This window comes from Saccoglossus kowalevskii, chromosome 12 (assembly GCF_978046115.1).
Source record: "Saccoglossus kowalevskii chromosome 12, keSacKowa6.1, whole genome shotgun sequence".
NCBI lineage: Eukaryota > Metazoa > Hemichordata > Enteropneusta > Harrimaniidae > Saccoglossus > Saccoglossus kowalevskii.
Genome location: NC_140652.1, coordinates 26,061,999 through 26,082,247, shown reverse-complemented (window position 1 = coordinate 26,082,247; position 20,249 = coordinate 26,061,999). Strand labels below are relative to the sequence as shown.

At 37.3% G+C, this 20,249-nt stretch overlaps 1 protein-coding gene across 1 annotated transcript; it reads left to right on the top strand.

Annotated features, from left to right (window-relative positions):
* Positions 1–6,226: 6,226 nt before the first annotated feature.
* Positions 6,227–9,020, top strand: LOC100376645 (four-jointed box protein 1-like). The gene has a single exon (XM_078014166.2). It carries the CDS (start codon positions 6,649–6,651, stop codon positions 8,125–8,127), a length of 1,479 nt encoding a protein of 492 aa, XP_077870292.2. The 5' UTR covers positions 6,227–6,648; the 3' UTR covers positions 8,128–9,020.
* Positions 9,021–20,249: the final 11,229 nt, after the last annotated feature.

Genomic DNA, 20,249 nt, shown 5'->3' with positions numbered 1-20,249 from the left:
GTTTCCGGGATTAGGACTTTTGAATTTCGTATGTACAGGAGCCCATTCCACTTTCCCGGGAACCCATTCCGCATACCCGAGAGCTAATTCAGCATACCCAAGAGCCCATGCATCTGTCCGCCAAGTCAACTAATTCTGCATACATACAATAACACATGCACCCACAATGGAACCCATTCTGCATACCCAGCAACCCAGGCACGCATCTAATACTTATCACATAAACTTACTAAATAAGTATACGATGCCGAGTAACACATTCACCGACCCGCCAAATAACCCATTTTGCATACCCACACACCCCTTAGTAACCCATTCCACATACACAATAACCCACAAATTCTTCATATTCATCAAATGGTACATTCGTATTCGTACTAGTACCCTCTAACCCACCAAAACAACCCATTCCTCATACCCACGGAATAAACCATTCCACATAACACCAAGTGACCCTCGAAGCCATCAATGTACATAATATGGAAAATCTTAGTTGGAGTTGGAGCACAAAAAAAGCATTTTCATAAACTCCAACTAAGATTTTCCATATTATGTACATTGATGGCTGCGAGGGTCACTTGGTGTTATGTGGAATGGTTTAAACAATCTCGCAAAATGGAGATACTGCCCGTGTTGGACATATCATATTGAAACAGCTTTTCTTCTGTGGGGAGTTTTTCGCCAAGCACTTGACTCACAGCTCGAACTCAGGCCACGCTATTAGTAACATGTGTTTATTTCCACGCACACAAACACGGAATGTCAAGACAGTTCGTGTGGAAACAATGATTTAATAAGCCAGATCACCCCTGTGTCCTACTTAAGTTAATTTAGCATGCTTCTAAAGAGCTTTTTCTGTCAGACGTTGCTTACATTTGTCGCCAATATGAAACAGAATATTGCAAACATATGTTGTTTACCATGGGGTTTTAGACCAGGTGATCTGACGTTCAGCAGGCACGCAGGCACTAAATGAGTCAATCATTACCGTGTCAAGTCGAAGTGACGTTCTCGTGCCATGTAGAGTATCACGAGCTACTTCATTCATCGATGATATACACGCCACCAAATTTGATTCAATTAGTGTTCATCGTGGTAGGAGAAGAGTGCTAAGGACACTCACAGCGGAAATGATTGCCATTCAACTCTCTATTATGAAACATGCGATACTTTCCAGTGGGTGCAACCCCGGGCAATCACATGGGAATGGTATACGTTTTAGACTTTCCCGAATATACCCTAGATATGGGAAACAATTTTCTCGAATAAATCACTAAACATGGATTTAATTAAATTTTGGGGACACATTCGCTTTGATCAAAGCCTCATCAGTAGGGTGACACTAATCTGTCTCACGACGGCCTAATTTCCGGAAATGAGGCAATTTTTAGCACAAACTAGCTTCTTTGTTCCGAAAATAATGTCATTTTCACCAACAAATACCATGTTGCTTTTGAAAGATAGAATTTGTCTAGAACATGATCAATGTTCCCCGTTTGGGCGATAGAAATCCATTAATTGGTGTCCTCGGTCACAAACATAATTTTTTTTTTCTGGGAAAGACTGCTATCCATGATACGTATAATTGTAGCAGAGAATTTTATTTCTATCATTAAAAGTCAAACCTGTACAAACTGGACCTGGATTCCTTATACACTGGAAACCTGTGTAAACTGAACAGTTTAACAGTCCCTTCCCTATGACATACTTGGTTATATACATATATTAAATCCAACACCTCTGTAAACTGAGCTAAATCCACTATCTAAATTGAAAACCAATGTAAACCAGCCAATGTGTTCGGTTCAGAAAGGCCTCACTGTTACTATTACTCAGTGGTTTGGAATGAAATTATCATTACAGGCACATTCATTGTGAAATAGAAACGATTTGCTAAAAATTTAGAACCAAACAAGCAACATCTGATTCATTCTGACTGCAATTCAAAGCATAGGCTACATTCGTGTTTAACCAATTAACCATGTTCAGTTCTCGCTGCAATCAATCAGAACCTATGTCACATGCCGATTTCTAGTAAGACGCACTCTAATTGGTACAACAAATTTTTAAATATGTGAGCTATGGTTTTCTCACATCCATCCGTTTTAACGTGTGTATCTGAGACTGCTATAGCACTGTTTTCTAAAATATATTAATTATTTACTATATTTGTTGAAATTTGGTAAATACAAATAAAAATAGATTGATAATATTGAGATGCCTCAAATTGTATTTGCGAGGAAATCGCAAGCTCGTAATCTAGAATAAACTCTGTTATTGTCGGCTAAGGCCTTTAATCAGAAACCCGAAATCCGTTCAGGCCGGCAAGACACCAAATAATAAAACGACAGCGGTCTTATTACCCGCTGCCATGTATGTTCACGTACAGATACTCACTAAGTAATGCCATGTGTAGCAAGCCCCGTTATGCTGTCAAATATACGGAAATTAATCGTTCAAAAAGTTGAAATGGACGTAAACGATACTGACAAGTTACTACCGATGTATTGGTAACAGAGCACGCACATATGCAATTAAAAATCGTGAATAGCCAGTGCAAAAATGAGTGAGGCACATATCCAGAAAGGTAAAAAGTTAAAAAGAATGGCTTCTCTATTTTATATCATGAAAATTAAACAATGTCACCGCATGACTCTAAGTCCCAAGAATGAAGCAAACTCCACAGCACCGCAAAATGACAACACCAGGAAGATGACCCAGCTATTTCTTATGTCCGTCAGTCTATCAATTCAAAAGTGATCTCTTGCACAGTTTGAAATGAAGAATGCCGCCACTTGAAAACAGTTATTTTGAAAATATTACTTCACGCATTGATGCAAAGAATAATCCCATATTTCAGAATGTTGTGGGGGTAATATCATGGAATGAACCTCAGCTGCGTTGATAACTACATTTACACGGTATCAGATAAAGATTATACTTGCAGTGGACGCCCCACGTGGAATGCGATGCGATATACTTGCAAATAAGTCACTTCTACTTCCCGACTTAATTATGACCATCCACGTCAATATTGGAAACATTAACATAGCATTGTACTCTCTTGGGAAGTGCCGTTTTAAATTTTAATTTCATTAAAAAACAACTCACAAATCTACGAAGAATTGTAAGTCATTCAGATATCACATTTCAATGGTTTTGAATACACACATGTCCAATCGTTGCAATAATGTTATGAAAATGACATAGACCTGGATATATGTTATTGAAAAGATTGGCCAAAATCACAGGGATTGTTTACGGGCGGTGGTCATTCATTCATTTATTCATTCATTCATTCATTCATTCATTCACGCATTTATTTATTTATTTATTTATTTATTTATTTATTTATTTATTTATTTATTTATTTATTTATTTATTTATTTATTTATTTATTTATTTATTTATTTATAGACAGTGCGACACACTGACAGATATCATTACTGTAAAACATTGCATTCTGTCGAGGGGATCTCTATTATCTTGAAGCCAATAAAACCGACACTTCACATACATTCCACATATATGTGCGTTTCAGTGTTAGACAGTTACTATGACAACTATTATACGTTGATACTAGTCGTAAAATTCTAGTACTCCAGTGGGACCATTCATTGTCAAAACTCACCGGGACAACAAAGTGACATTTCAAAACTTTCGCCACGTCATAATTCACGAATTTCCATAGTAGCCGGTAGTATCGACATTTTTAGCATTATTCAAGAAATAAAACGCAAACGCACAATAAATTCAGATAAACAAAAAATATATAATTTCACGAAAGAAGTAAGATCATATCATGAAAAAAAAAAGAATATGTGACATTGTCATCTCTACCCGAGTTTGAGGGTTTACTAAGAATCGAGAACTGGGCGCATTCTGAGCATGGTCTGCTTCGATTTTATTACAATACGCGTGTTTGATTCCGTTTCCGTCACGGACACTCAGTTCAGGTCAAAATCAATTCAAACCTTTTCAATCAAATTGAAACTAAGTGTATCTGCGATCACTTCAGTAAAAAAAAGAAGGGAAACTGTGCATTGTAGCGCATCTGCCAGCCATGTGTGTACGGTTGATACTTTTTAAGTGCCCCGTACTGATACTTAGACATTAGTTTTCGGTGGCTAAAGACAGGGCCATCGATACTGGTTTATGTTGCGATGGACCACATTGTAAATCTGGCAGCGATAATGAACTTGACCTCACAGCATACCTAGCAGTATTTAACTGTAATTTATTTATTCTCACTAGCTAGCCAAAACATTTCTTCAATTAGCGCTGTACTTCGAGGTGTGTGACTTGTAGCGATAGTAGCCCAAGGCTAACCACACAGAAATGGGTCGCGTTCGCTATAGAGTCTTTTATAGTTTGAAGTGAGTGAAACTTATATTGTTATTACTGACTGGCTGACTACTAGCAATAGAACGATATATGTTACCCATGGTATATTGCGAGACATAATGCCCGGTTTGGGCTACTGAACCTCACACGCGTGACAGCCAAGGTCCAACTTCAGTGAACTCGGAAGTGGATTATTTATTCTGCCGTCCGGGACTGTCGTAAACGTCGGCAAACATTTCCATGAAGCCAGTGTCGGCAATGTTCGATCGAATTTCGACAGGACACCGTAATGATACAACCAGGTGTCACCTGACCTTCACATTTAGTAGTCACGTAAAAAGTTCGAGATCCGAGGCACGGGACGCTAAGTGTAACCTAAAATAGTAATTAACTTCAATCGAGTAAATATCAAATAAATTCTTTCAGATTATTGTACACATGTCAATATAAATATTTAATTTTGATAAAAAAAGTTATTAACTCCGAAACAATCATAATCTCATAGTATGAGTTTGTTTTGAGACTTTTCAACATTTGTCACAATCGCCGATTCTTTTTCTACGGCCGTGTTTATGTTATGATATCTCAAACAGAAAAATCTTTTTTTCCTCGCTTCTTTGAACTTATATTATTATGGCTGTCGTACATGTGTTTATCCTAGAGGCTTAATTGAATCGCCTCATGTGGGACACGGTATCGATGCCCCCCGCTGTTCACAATTATTTCCATATTGCACGTCCCGCAGTCTAAAGGAATGTCCTTGTATCAAGCACTCCTCGTAAGCTCTGTGCTAGGGTAGCACGAACAGCAACTACCTAATTGTTAGCATCACCGGCTTGTGAACTATCCTGGCATTTTGTCGCTGTTTCAACTTATCGGCAAAAAAAGGATTATCCGCCATACCCCTTAAGGCACGAGTCTTGCTAGGCTTTCTGCATGTACTGTATTGCTTTACTTAAAATCAACATTATAAATTCCGGGTGAAAATCTTTTACAAAACGCAAAATATATGTCGTGTAGGTCGCTGGCGCAGTCGGGGCAGTGAGCTCAATGGCTACAGCTGCTTGTCGGAGACTGAAAGATGCAGCGTTCTGGTCAATCATCGTCATAAATCAATTCACCGAGACTGAATTATTTACTATTCAACTTATGACACTTTGCGGACACTGGTTTTCTCACGTCGCAAAATACCTGATTTGACTTTTCACCTCGCGTGTCATCAATTCTCGTGCCTGAAAAGGTGAGCTGTTAATTTGTGAGGGACCGCGACACCCTCTTATATTGCCTAGCAGTGAACCCTTCCTGAGCTAGTAGGTGTACGAGTCATACGTGCTTTACCTATACAATGGACCAATCCATTGATAACGTAGGGGAGGCCTTATATGTTATCATTCGAACTGGGGTAATTAAATTATCACGTACTTGCTAATTACCCGACTTTGATTTCGTGTTCAACGTAACTGTGAACCACAAACATCACATTAACATCAAAATTAGCGCTGATTTATTTAGCGCTGAAAATAACTATATGAAAATATATCAACTTTTTGTGAGAATCCGCATCAAATTGTGCATTTTTCTGTCGATCTGTTTAATCACGCATTTCACCAAGTAAATCCCCACAGCCTGTCCCATACACAATGTTTTCTTAAATTCAAAAGGTTCATTCTGTGCAATCGTTATGAACCTGTACTGTCATCACAAAGGGTGGAACAATAGAACCCGCACTCGAACCAATAAAGTGCCAGAATGCAGTTTCCCGTAGGGTGGGAGTTTCATAGCAGGCGAAGTAAAAAGACTCCCTAACGCGCTTCACAAATGCTAATGAACATGATTCACCGTATAATATTTCGCAAACTGTCAGTTCTGCTTATCTCTGACCTGCTAACTGTGTCGATGGTAGGTCAGACTGAGACTCCGTGCCAAACCACCTACCTGCTTATTTGCCGTGATCAATGATAAAAAGAATCAGTCACTTGGACAAGGCCATTGAAAGGATCTACGCGAAGACCGGATCGTGTTGATTTTACTGTGAGAACTTATACCACAGTTCATTATATATCGATCGGACGTAGATGCAGGCATAGACGGGAAGTCGGATTTACCGCGGGTGTGTTTTGTTTGCTGTGCATCTGTGTCATGGAATAGGCGTCCCTGATGGATAATGAAAACTGAGTTAAAACTACGCATACTTAATGGAGAGAAAACGGCGAAGATCTCTCTTACTGGCTAGAAGGTGATCTACCGATATACTTGATAGCATAGGACGGTGCGTGTGTTCGCACTGATAGACATATCGGCCAAATGCCTCGGCTAAGCGCCTTGCTTTCAATAGGCATCGCTTTCTCCGTGGGAACGCTGCTTGGCATGTACGTCCAGCTCCCCAACACAGCCAACCACGATGGGTGGAATGTACAAGTAGACGTGGAGAGGCGACGCGCCGACGAGAGCCCGTTTTTAAGCCTTAATGTTCGGGATCGCCGCGCAATACGCAAGCCGTCGGCCATATTCGAGTCATCGGAGCAGGCTTTTAGCGAGAGAGTAGACAATGGACCCAAAGCTAACATCATGGATAAAACACTTGAACGCGAACTAGTCGACAAACAAGAAAAGTTACAAGTGAACAAATTGACACAGGAGTTTACACGAGATAGTTCGACGGCGACGCGAGGTAGACATCGAGCGAAAAGCGATCCAAATCGCCACCGTGCCAGTGATAGGCAACACTACAACGCAATACATCGATCAAAAGAACTAACGACTGCCATACATAATACAACGCAACAAGGTTTACAAAACATGTCCGTTCAACAATCACATGCTTGGAACGGATCGAATATCATCTCAAATGGTATTTTTTGGAATGCCTATTTGGATAACTTCACTCCGAAAGGGTTCTCCCAAAAACATGTTAAAAACTGGATGAATTTCGCGAGGCGATCCGCCGTGGTTAAAATGCAGGAAGGATGCGGTCGTATGCAGAACAGACTTCTGAGTTTCGCCAACGGAACGCTGACTTGTTGTCGTTACCGACAAAACATGGACCAGCTGCAGGGGGAGGTGTTCTCCTACTATTTATCGCGGATTTTAGGGATTTACAATGTCCCGCCTTCGGTGTTAAGCGTTGTTCGGGGCAGTGACTGGCAGTGGCGTAATATCAGCGATGATATACCGTTAGCAGAATGGAGACAAGACAAACTTGTTATCCTCACAGAATGGGTGGACCACCTATCACCGGCGTACATTCCAAAACAATTTCGGGAAGAGGATCGAAAATTGCACCCAGTTCTGGAAACGTTTCATAATTTGGGAAAATACGAGCTCAGCGAACTTGTGCAATGGTCGGATTTAATTGTGTTCGATTACCTGACTGCGAATTTCGATCGCGTTGCCAATAATATGTTCAATAGGCAGTGGAACGAATTTATTATGGACAGCCCGACTCATAATTTGGAGAAAAATGAAAACGATGGAACTCTTGTGTTCTACGATAACGAATCCGGCCTCCTACATAGTTATCGTCTACTGGAAAAATACGCACATTTTCACGACTCACTGCTAAATTCGTTATGTATATTCCGGAAATCCACGTCGGACGCCATCGCCAGACTTTACCAACAGAAAAGCGTTGGCGATGAACTGTGGAATTTATTCCAGGCGGAGGAGCCGTTATTCCGGGAACTTCCTAAATTACCGAAGGGTAACGTAGAAACACTTAACAAACGAATAGGTGACGTTTACCAACAGATACAGAGATGTGAACAAATATACACAAAACACTGACTCGTCCCAGGGCTAAGGAAAAACTGTAAAATTTTACTTAAAAATCTGTGCAATCTCCAACAAGTCAAAATTTATTTACAAATATTTAATTTTTTTAACAATATTGCCGGCAATCATATCAAAATGACTATAAAACTTTGAAAGATGTATTTATTTATTGTTGTTATTATTATTATTGTTTTAGCTGCAGAACAAATTAATATTCTAGGATTTGAAAATACCTATTATAAAGTGACGAATCAAAAATGGAGAATGTATTACCCGGCTCCAAAATTTCACATAAATGGTTTGACATGAATCTCTCTGTTTGAATGTGATATTTTAGTCACGGTGGGAAATCAAATACAATCGGTCACATTTAGGTTTTTTACATCAATTGTGTGCCGTTTTCATAACACTGTCATATAGGAGAATATTAATCACGTGCTTTCAGTAATTATCGGTGCAAATTTCAATCAACTCGGTGTAATTCGTCTCTGCCTCTTGTTGACCTTTTATTTGGATATCATCAGTTTCCAAGGACATGTCGAGTTTACGTCAAAGGGCGGTGTGTACATAATACGTGTATTTGCATTCAGTGGCACCCAAAAAATATCACAAATAATAATATTGGCGAGCTTCAAAGAAGCATTTAAATCTGTTTCCCAAAACCAGAGAGAGAGGGAGGTTTGAATAACCCGGCGGCCATCTTGGAAAATAGCTTTTAAATTAATTTAACAACAACACCGATGTGAAAATCCATTGTTTCGTTCAACCTTTTTTTTACTCATCCACTGTTAATGTCGCCCACTTTTCACGACATAGATTATTGGCATGGGTCACAAATTCGAATATTTCAATGTACAGAACAAATGTATACCCGATATTAAAATTAAACCCAGATACGAACTGAATGTTTTCTCTTGGAGTCTTGTTTTTCCATCTCAAATTAAAGTTAAATATTACCCATATATCGATTGTCGTTGAAACCCCAACACAATGTTGGTATTTTGTTATCTGGGCCCAAGCAATGTAAACACTCTTGTTACAGTAATATTTATCTACGGGCTACAGGTTGAAGGGTGTCTTGCCGGGCAATGGACAATTGAATTGTTTGTTCATGCACTTGTGGTCTTTCACTTCAGTATTGTCCCACATCCTTCTTCGATATTAAAAAAAAATATGTCTACGTCTTTATGTGATACAAACCCTTTCGGTTAAGTTGTTGGAATAAGCATTAATCTTCAATTAAATTTAAATTTATTTCTGCCTTGTATCATCTGGACATTTATTTTCATTTTTATTTCATCCTTAATAGCTTAGGTACTAAGGTCTTCTTTGATACTTACGTTCGTCCTTTCTTTATGGGAGATGATCCTGCTCAATTCATCGAAGGAGCCATAAATCTTTTATTCTCATATCTATGTATATTTATTGCATTTTTGTTCACTTAGGGGATTCTCTTCACCATTCATTAATTTTGTCCCAATTTATTCTTCGATACATAAATATGTCCTGCTTTTACGCGAGACACACCTGGAGTCAGTTCATCAAAGCAGTCATTAATCTTCGATTCAATTCAAATTTAAGTTGTTGTTTTACTTTTCGTACATTTCAGCAAGATAGGTAAAACAATGACGTGCAAAATTAGCACCAAACGAAGCCGCAATCATAATTAAATTTAATTATAAAATAATATATATTTTTTTACCATATTTAATTTTAGAAAGTAGTAACTAATAGCAGAAATGTGACCATTTGTATCATATACCGGCCTTCGTGATAGAAAATGAACACACAAAATAATTGGGATGCTCTTGTTAGGTATACGAAAATAGCAACCAGACAGTTGGAAAATGGAATTTTGGTTGAGCAAACATTAATTTTCCAGCTATTATATTATCATATATTATCATAAAAAATGTCACATGACATATTACTATGTGTTTAATCATTTTGGTACCTCAAATTGATTAAAATTTAATCAACGATTCGGTGAAACAAACTTAGCTCAAGTATGAAAAAGAATAACAGTAATATAGAACTGTGTTTAGAAACAATAATTACATGTCTGTTAATTTGAAGGTGTGCATTTGTAATCTCATCAAAACTCGCTAGAGACATGATGTATACGGTTTTCTAATTGTCTGTCTAATTAACATACACATTCGCATCATTATCAATTAAGTAAAGGATAATTTTAATTTATTCGAGTTTTATCTCGACGTAAATAAATGATTGCATTATTATTCTTGAATCTGACCCGTGGCCCAGGTTGCTGCGATCATATTTAGTAAGTTATGATGATGTCACGTTCCGAGATTCGCACATTCTCTTCACGACCGGAAGGTTCACTCACAATGGGCGACACAACTCCCATCGATCCCCATGGTCCCAGTGAGACCCCATTGAGCGTACTAGACGGAAAATAACGGGTCAGTGACAAGCACGTAAAGTGCACCGAGTTAATAAATTCATTTTGAATTATCGTGCTAGTCTAACAAGATAGTTTATAATTAACTTTTAATCTTCACTCGCCATAGCACCAGATAGTGTTTTGTGAATACTGTAAAATACTTTATTTTACCTGGAATTAATTTTCGCTGACATTTGTTGGGTGTTTTATTTTCACTAATGTTTGATGAGTTGAAAGTAAAATAGGAAAAATGTATATTCGCTGGATTTTATTTTTATTTAATAATCCTTTGGGCAAAAATAGTGAAAATAAAATTAATCCAGGCCGGCGCTACTAGTAGTTTTTCGCTGCCGCTGATATAATGTGCTGCACATCGTAGCGTCTTTTAATGAGTCTTTCAAGTGTGTTGATGTCATCATAAGTGGACCCGCAGCAAACAGTTTGTTTTGTTACCTTTTTTCCGAGTTGTTTATCACGCCAACTAGTACCAAAATGAATGCAATGCCGCTTCAACCCTTATTCCCACGTCCAGCTTCTTTGTGTAGTGGTCAAAAACGTGCGAACAACGTTATCTCCAACTGCGTCGCTTTCTCGCCTCTTTTAAAACTAGGTTTGAATAACACAGCAAGTAGAATGAGCTCATTCCAGTCACGTGACTTAAATAATAGAAATACCCCACAAAAGAGGAAACTGTCACCGGTTATCAACGAGGTGGTTTGAGAAAATTGTCAGTTGTTCACTGGCAAACACGTTCTGTAAACAACGCTAGGGTTCTGAATGGTTTGCGAAGAGACCACGCTACGCTACCGACTGGCTGGGTGTTGACTTTCGCCCAGTTAGCCCCGTTATTCAAAAGTATCTTAGAAAAAATAATGCGATATCGCGTCGGTAAGCCCCAGACATTGAAATGTAAAATGAATTTTTTATGATTTGTAGCCCGCGTGATGTACGCCGGACCCTCGTGAACGCACGGCCAGATTTGGCGGTTTGAATTATGAGTTCTCGAAACGGTGGAATCGAACACTCACTTAGTCTCAGTCCAGTTTCTATTACACCCCTTTTTAACATTGCATATGACAATAGTTGATGATGTTATCCAAAATTTCTAGTTAACCACGGAGGTGAAAATTGATTTGTTTCTTCTACATATGTTGATAAAACTAAATATGGCCGCATGTACGATTGTGTTTGTCGCACACACAGTGATGTCTGCTGTAAGTTATGTGTGAAAGCATAATATAGCGAAATATATGGTGTTAACAGACTCATTTGTCAATCTTCAATACACCGTGCTTACATTCCAAATTTTTGCGATTTGGCTAATTATCTTCACGTTTCATTTTGGTTCTAAAACCAGACACGGTTGAGATAATGTAGCGTCAGGCATTCGATTGATAATTGTTTTTTTGCCTTACAGTAATAGGTTTAGTGTAAAGGGTTGACAGTCAAAGGCGTTGTAAATTACTGATTTGTTTTATACAATTTCTTTACTCAGATATATATTCGAATATATCAACCGCCCAACTACCACGGCATTTAGCAGACAGCCCCTGCGGCGACACATCTCAAAATAACAATAAATTCAGTCATAATATTGTGAAACTAGGAAGATCGACTGTTCACGGCGTTCAGCCGGTCTTGTAATTTGCCCACACAATCACAGATCTTTAGAAAACATTAGTCTCAGTCGTTGATAAGGTGTATCAATTGTTGTGGACAATTTTAATTGCGACAGGCGTGGCGGGAACCCGATCAAAATAACGCCAATCTCCAAAAAAATGTAATGAACCGACAACGAATAAATGCTGCTTCGCACTGCTTAGATGTTTAATAAACAAAAACGGTTTCCAAACTCGCTAAATAAGACATCCAGACTAAGTTTGTATTGTGTACCTCTTTGTCCGCAAACATAGACTGGTTTCTTTAAATTTGAGCTGTTCAAAGGTAGACTCAACTAGCTCACGATCGAACACAATTATTCGTATCAAATCAAGCGGAATGCTGCCTTAACAAAACCTATGTCACACAAAAGCGAACATGGGTTGGCCAATTTTCTCCCTTTCTCACAAGTACACACTTGAAACGATCGATTCATTTTAAGTGCCTGTTCCGATAATATAGTTTGGAGCTTCTTTGGAAATTGTCTTTGCTGAGATTCCCCAAGTCGGAATTAAACAGCTAAAACACACTTGTGTTGAATCTTTGTTCGAGAACGCCAGTTTCACCCTTGAATTCATATCATATCATTATATATCATTAATTTCGTACTTTGTTACCCATGAGAGAAATATACATGTTCGATAATAGATGTGCTTCCACGGATGGATATGTTATTTCGAGGACTTCTAAAGTCTTTCCACTAAGCGTGTCGTTGCATACTTGCCCGCGGGACTACAGCTCTTTACAACAGTTACAAAGTTTACGTGTCATATCTCTTAGGCAACTACTAGAAGTAAATCCTATCGTTCACAAAGGACTTACAATACGTCTAGTTTTCATGTTTTTAAAATCCTATTTATTCACACGGCTAGAAACTGCCAGGAAAAATAAATTGCCAAGAATACTGATCAAAACTGAAGGCCACAATTTTGTGAAAGAAAATCGATTCCATTCAAAGCCAAATGTTTGTTTTGCTCCATCTGACCAAGTAAGACTGGATACTGTTTAATCTTCAACTATTTATGATGTTTGTGCTTAATATTTTATTCTGTTTAGTCAGGGTTGTCGGCGAGAAGACAATCGCACGGGTTACACAGAGAGATTTTTCGTGGCTATAAATTCACTGTGGCATTGTAAACCTAGTTGAGGTACAAGCACATACAAGCACATACAAGAATATTTTAACATACAAGTGTATTTTAACATACTAGTACATGCTTAATTTGTTTGTCAAAGTTTTCTCAGTGCAGTCTTTTCTACAAAACTAAACACGTTTCCTTCTACATTTAGAGTTTTATTTATTATTTCGTCGTTAAAGACGATCAATTTGGAAATCAGAGCCCATGGAGAAAAAATAGAAGTTTAGTTAATAAATTCAATTTTATGTCATATTATTACTTGATATACATGCCAGTGAATGATAATATACGTCATGTGAGTCCCATGTGACGTATACAACGCGTGTATATTACATTGCTTGTTTACACGGAATTTGAACACAGCGTGGCTTCGAATTCACGACAATTAGCTTGAAACACTTTAAACCACACATTATACTTGTCATCCACTGATCTTTGTTTCACACCTGAATATCATTCTTCCCAATCATGTCAAAACATACGATATACTCACACAAAATCAACTATTTAGTTTATTTACAGACGTTTTATGAAAAGTTGGTTTGAGACAGTTGAGCCGAGTTCAAATGTTGCACCACCGAGCATGATGCACATATCATATGCAATGCAATATGAGAGAGAATTTCCTATGATATATAATGGAAAACTATTATTGCACCGTGACTGTCTAAATATGTCAATGTGTTGAAATATCTAGCAATATCAGAATCAAAATAATGTATGTCTTTTCATTCTAACCAAGCAACATTTTGAGATATGAAGAAATAATCACATCATAGTAATCTGTTTTAAATGCCAATTTTGAAGATTTTCCAGCGCGCTTCAGACTCTCGAAAAATTGACCACTGAACCCGACTCATAATTTATAATGAAAGTATGACGAATATGGAATATAATCTTCAATTAAGCCCGAAATTTTTCAGGAACGACATATTGGGTGTCACATTCAATAAATCGTTTCCCAAAGAAGAAAAACTATCGAAATTTACCGGGTCCCCTGCCTAGTTGTCGCAATACAAGTATTTGTATCAATCCGTGGGGTCGACGCGTAATCACTATTACGAATGTAATTCCCTTTATTTTGAAAACAACTTTGTTCAATGGGTGCCAGGTATGTATTTCAAACTGTTTTAACCGAATAAACATGACTATGTGTTGTGTGTTGAATTTAGCGAAAACCAACATATATTCAAGTTGAAGCGGAGGTCTGGCACAATCACTAGATTGATGCGTTTTTAAACAGACTTCTAGACTTTCTTCGACTTTTACACTTTTTCACAAAACCCAGGGAAAAATATAAGGTCATCGAACTATCGCCCCCCAAAAAATAAACACGGGTACTGAAAACACCTATGCAAATGGTGATTTGTGAGTCATTTACCATTGGTTTATATGACGAAAAAACCTCATCATATCTAAAAAAAATCATTTCGTTTCATATGATGACAAAAAATGTAAAATGTGTGGATTTATGGTTGTCACGAATTATTAGGGAATCTGACGAAAACTAATCATTTTTGTGAAATAGTTGATTCTGATTGAAATTGTCCATACTGTTCATTTTTGTATTTATTAGGTTAAATGCACACCAACGAATTTAATAACATAATTTGCATATTAATGAACTAATTTCAGGCCGGGTCCAATGATTAATAATAAAACAATTATTCGTTTGTAACTTAAAGTACTAGTTGTTGTCTCTAACACCCTAAGACACGAGAGTTATTTCTAAACTTACTTTGACTGAAATTGGGGTACTCGATTTCATGGCTCCGTGAAAAATATTTACAGTGACAGCAATGGGGTATGTAATTGTAATATGAGAGCTGTAGCCATGAACGAAAAACCAATTATTTCCGAAATTGTTAGTTATATTTTATTCAAACTTTTGCATTGAAATATTACATGGCCAAACCAATAACATAATTTCAAAGTAATGTTTTAGTTGTAGCATGATTTTGTTCACTGCCCATAGATATAACGTTCATACTGCCATACAAACATTGTCATTGTCGCGTGGTTGTCGCGTCATCACGTGTTCAAATTTCGTGTGAACACATATTGAATTTTACACGTGTTGTGATCCATATCGAACACGACCACTACCACAACATCGAATGTTGGTAAATGCGCTGTTAGCTGTTTAAAGCCGTATAATCGCCGTTTGAGACGACGTGAAAAACAGGCAACAAACTGAAAATATTGGGTTATCAGATTGTTTCACGTGTTTTTTCATGCGTCCGCCGCGCAGACCAGCAATGCCTCACACCGTGAGCCCACGTACTGTCATCTTCATCTCATGTATCGCTACTTTTAAATAGCGCATTTGTATATTTTCTTTCGCCTTCTAAGTTTCCATTACACTGATTCTCGTAGTAAATATTTACTGAGGGGTGTTCGGATAACGTCAACATGAAACACAGACTCGATGACTGAAAAGTTAACTCGTAATTTCCCATGATGCCAACATATGTTAAGACCTGTATTCACGGCTGGACTGTTCAGTCATAATAATCACAGTTTAGGTCATATTAAAATACCATACACAGTCAGTTAGGTATAATTTCTCTAGCTCTGTCAAAATACTTAGAATTACATTTGATCGATACAGTTTTTCAACCTTGACAAAGGTCGCTGTGTGCGAGAATACATCCCCATGCTCTTGTGGAAATACATCCCCATGCCACCTGAAAATATCGCGCTATCATATCATTTATTAGTTTATTCTAGCTAAATGTTAACGCAAAGATATTTCAAAAAGAAAATAAATAAAGGGTTTGTTCTTGACATTATTTAGTTATTCAAAGTCTCCAAAAATTGAGTTTTGTAAATGTTCTATTTCAAAAGATCGGAATGCTGTGCCCATATAGACGAGACCGATAAGCATTCCTTTTTCTAGCAAAAATCTGACAACATGTGTAAATCCTCAATGATTCTGAGAAATTGTGTTTGTTTAATCTTTACGGTGGCGATAGTGATACTTTACTTTACTATGTCTGGGTATCACACTGCGAATATAAAATTATCATAAACGACAATGTGAAACCTAAGAAAAGTGATTTACAAATTGTTCAACCACAGTAATTGTTAACACAAATTCTGAGTCTACTTTTTTTATTTAGAAAATATTGCAAATGTCCACCATTTAATAAAAGAATGTTTTATTTTCTTAAAAAGTTTACTCTAACTTGATTAGCCATTCTATTGTCATATTTAATAAAGCAGTATAAAATACATTATAATATATGAAAAATAATTGCATTTGTTTATGTCCACGTGAAAGCATGTAATGACAATCGGTCTAAAACGTTTTTTTTTTTTTTAATTTGGAGTTGTCATAAAAGCTTATTAATTCCAGCCTGTAGCCGCTTTATATGGGGCAATCGTACGCCAAGGTGAAAATTGAAATTAATAATTAAACTTCGATGAAATTAAATTGCCTTCAAAAAATCAATAGGTCGTTGTTATGCGCTCGCAATGAATATTGGAATATAATAATATCGGTTGCTAGTAAGGATTTAGACGTTCGCTAACGCAGCAATGATTATTTCAGCAATGAAATTCACTCTCTTTGCTCAAATTGTAATTTCAATTAAGTAATGTACATAAGAGCAATTAATCAGAAAAAAAAAGTAATTTAGCAAAGAAAAATGAGTTCTTGTCGTGTTGATATTTGTTGTTGATGTTAATATCGTGGCTAACTCAAAATGGCGACCCAGTTGAAATTTGAAATCGAGACACAAATATATTGATGTATTGGAAATGCTATATAGCAATTTGTCAGTAGAGGAGTGTAAAAGATCTGTTCGAAAGATAGAGGCTCAATAATGATGGATGCATGAACTCCCAGCTGTTATAACAGTTTAAATTTTCAGTCACGTTCGTGTCGAGATAAAAGTGCGACCTTAATCTCGCAGCGTGATTAACTATCGAGTTCACCGAACGGTGGGCTAGAACAATCTATCACTGACGTTGCCGTCTGCGTTGCTGCTGATGACTCAAAATCCGCTATAACATAAAATATTGGTTTCATTTTAGAACAAACAGCAAGCAAAATGTTCGTATCGTAGAATAATTGTAATGGTCTAAGAAGACGTTTATACACAAACCATATTTTTGTTTTTCAGTGTAAAAAATAATTGTAAATATGGCCGTCAATAGTGTCACGTGCTAATTAAATTACCATCGTACATTTGCATGAAATGTATGATCCAATTTTCAGCTTAGTCGAGAGATTTTGCAAACAGTCGAAGGTAATTTAATTTAAGCCGAATTAGGCTGTTTTTAATCAAATAAATCAACATTGTACTAAAGTGCAGTACAAGTAGACAACTAAAACCGTCAATATATATGTGTTATGCGAATATTCAAATTGAAATGGACGTATAACGACTTTATTGTTGTTACGCACTCACAGAATGCATAGCATTTTGTTCGGACTGTTGTATATAGGCGGGAACACTCTCTCAACAAAACGTTTGACAAAATAAAACATTGTTTGAAATATTACCGAGTGAAGTAGTATAAGACTGAATGTGTGTCTACTTTATGTTCATTATTATGTTGACTATATTGAAATGACCTTTGACAGTAACCACTACTGTGATCAAGCTCGTGACAAAAACAACTTCTCGTCAATCTTCACACCATTTCTGCTCGGCGATTTTTTTTTTTTTTTTTTTTTTGCAGCTCGGCGTTTTTTTTTTTTTTTTTTTTGCTTTTTTTTTGCAATCAGCCGAATTGTAATGGGTGAATATACGTTGTATAGCAATAACGTTCCTCGCTGCACGAGAAGACGAGGTATGAGGACAACAGGACGAGGCGTAATGACCAGGCGTGAATAGGAGCGTAGAATATCAATTTCTGAAATATATGGTTAATGTAGTTCCAATTCATTAATTTGAGTCAAATAAAATATACTATACTATATTATTGTGAGAGAAATCTCAATATTAATTGAATACCCATTTGAACACGTTGTCAATGCCTTTGGAATAATACCAGTTGGAATTAGCTTGACTCGTCCAAGTAAAAATAACTTGAAAAATATTGCCGATATGAAATCAATATTTCCGACGATTGGAAAGCCTATGGGATGTAAGTATGTCATGTGACCTGAGTGTTCAGCAATGCATTAAACACAGTCCCTTGTTACGGTACTGTGATTGAAACTGTGATCCTCTGCATCCATTATTTATCTACATACGTCCCCTGGAATGAATCGAATGTGGTACTGTATGATTATATTCCCGTTACTCCATTATTGCAACGTTGTTAAACATTATCGTAGTAGAGCTGGACAATATTATAGCATTGCTAAACAATATTGCAATTTGCATGTACATTATCGTAATAATGGTAACATAATAACGTAACGTAATAATACAATGTTATTGTAATATGTCTGCTCGTAATGGTACAGGTAATGATGTAAATCATCGTAATATTGATGTTCATTGACTTAATGTTAGTTTTCCCAACGCTATAATAATACGCCGTTTCTCGTTATTGTTACTGCGCGTTGTTTTAATAGTTATGTATTATTATTGTTATTGCTCGTGATATCAACATTTTCAAATGTACCTCCAAACTCGTAATAAACCAATAACTCTGTGTACACGCATCGCTGTAACACGTGTGTAATACTGTCGTACATTACATATTTTAAAAATTCAGCCGTATAAATACAAATATGGTTCAAGTCTATATATTACCAATTGTGAACGCACGTGAACTATAGAGTCTGTGTGTGAACCAATAACAAAGTGATGTGGGATTATGTTTTTATACTTTTTTTCAAATTGTAAAGTTTGGAAATCATAATCAAATGTAGCTAAAAAAAGTATAGAAAATAGTACATAAGAATGTGCAAAATGTTGTACCTCGATTTTTGAGGCGGTAGTCAGGCTTGATGTTTTATAATATTTTATTGGGAAAAACACCAAAAAACAAACAAGAGACTGTATGCAAGTCCAGGCGGAAGTCGATGGGCTTCCAAATTTGTGTAAACAAACTATGTACGCGTTGAATACGTCGCATGGGACTCATGTCGAACCGTAGTCCCTCCACAGGACTGTGGTCGAACCCCGGGTCGAACACAGCGCGGTGCGACGCTTTGGTGCTTTACAAGTAGTATATGACGTATATTGTACTGCCTTCTTGGGAGACACGTAATAGTGTTGTTAACGCTGTCCCTGTTATAGAAATAAAGATATACGTTGATACGCACCAAACGTGTTTCTTACAGACTATGAATACCGTAATTACACGTACAAATCCCCAGAGCTCTAACCGCCGTGCTCTCGGCTATATTACTCACAGTGAGATTGGTTTCATTACGTGCATGTACAGGAAGGACGCATTCTGCGCTGTTGCTCACTTCCGTTATGAAAGTGATTTATTTTGCCTCAGAGTGTCCAAACTTTCCGCCACGATCGTTCCAACATTCCCAGGTGTGCAGTACAAATTTCCATGCTCAATCTGGCTGTCTCATTTCAACACGTCATTACATTGTAGCTATAATGTGTTATTTTCTCGCATTGTCAACCAATGACCCAGGTCGCTTTGTAAACTCGTCAAACTATCGCCATATTTACTCTGTTGACAGCCTGGCTGTTTGTGTGTGTCCATTACAGACTTGCACACACGTTTCATCGTTATACAAATAGCGTTGTATGTATGCGCAGACTTGACTTGACCCAATTCTATGTGTGATCTCGTTTGCATTCTCCAGGCATCCATGTATCACATACTGAGACAGATATTTGATAGTTGATTATTTACTTCTACCCAAAGGCGATACTCCGACACCGACACAGTATGTGACGGAGAGATCCTCTCAATGTGTTGATTTTATTCCCTAGAAGCCCCGTCTTACACCGGTGCCTGGGTTCCAGGCTCCGGGTAACCAGTTATATACGGGTATGCCA

Excerpts from the sequence above, each read along its gene's own strand:
- LOC100376645 (XM_078014166.2), top strand. The coding sequence starts at position 6,649 with ATGCCTCGGCTAAGCGCCTTGCTTTCAATAGGCATCGCTTTCTCCGTG.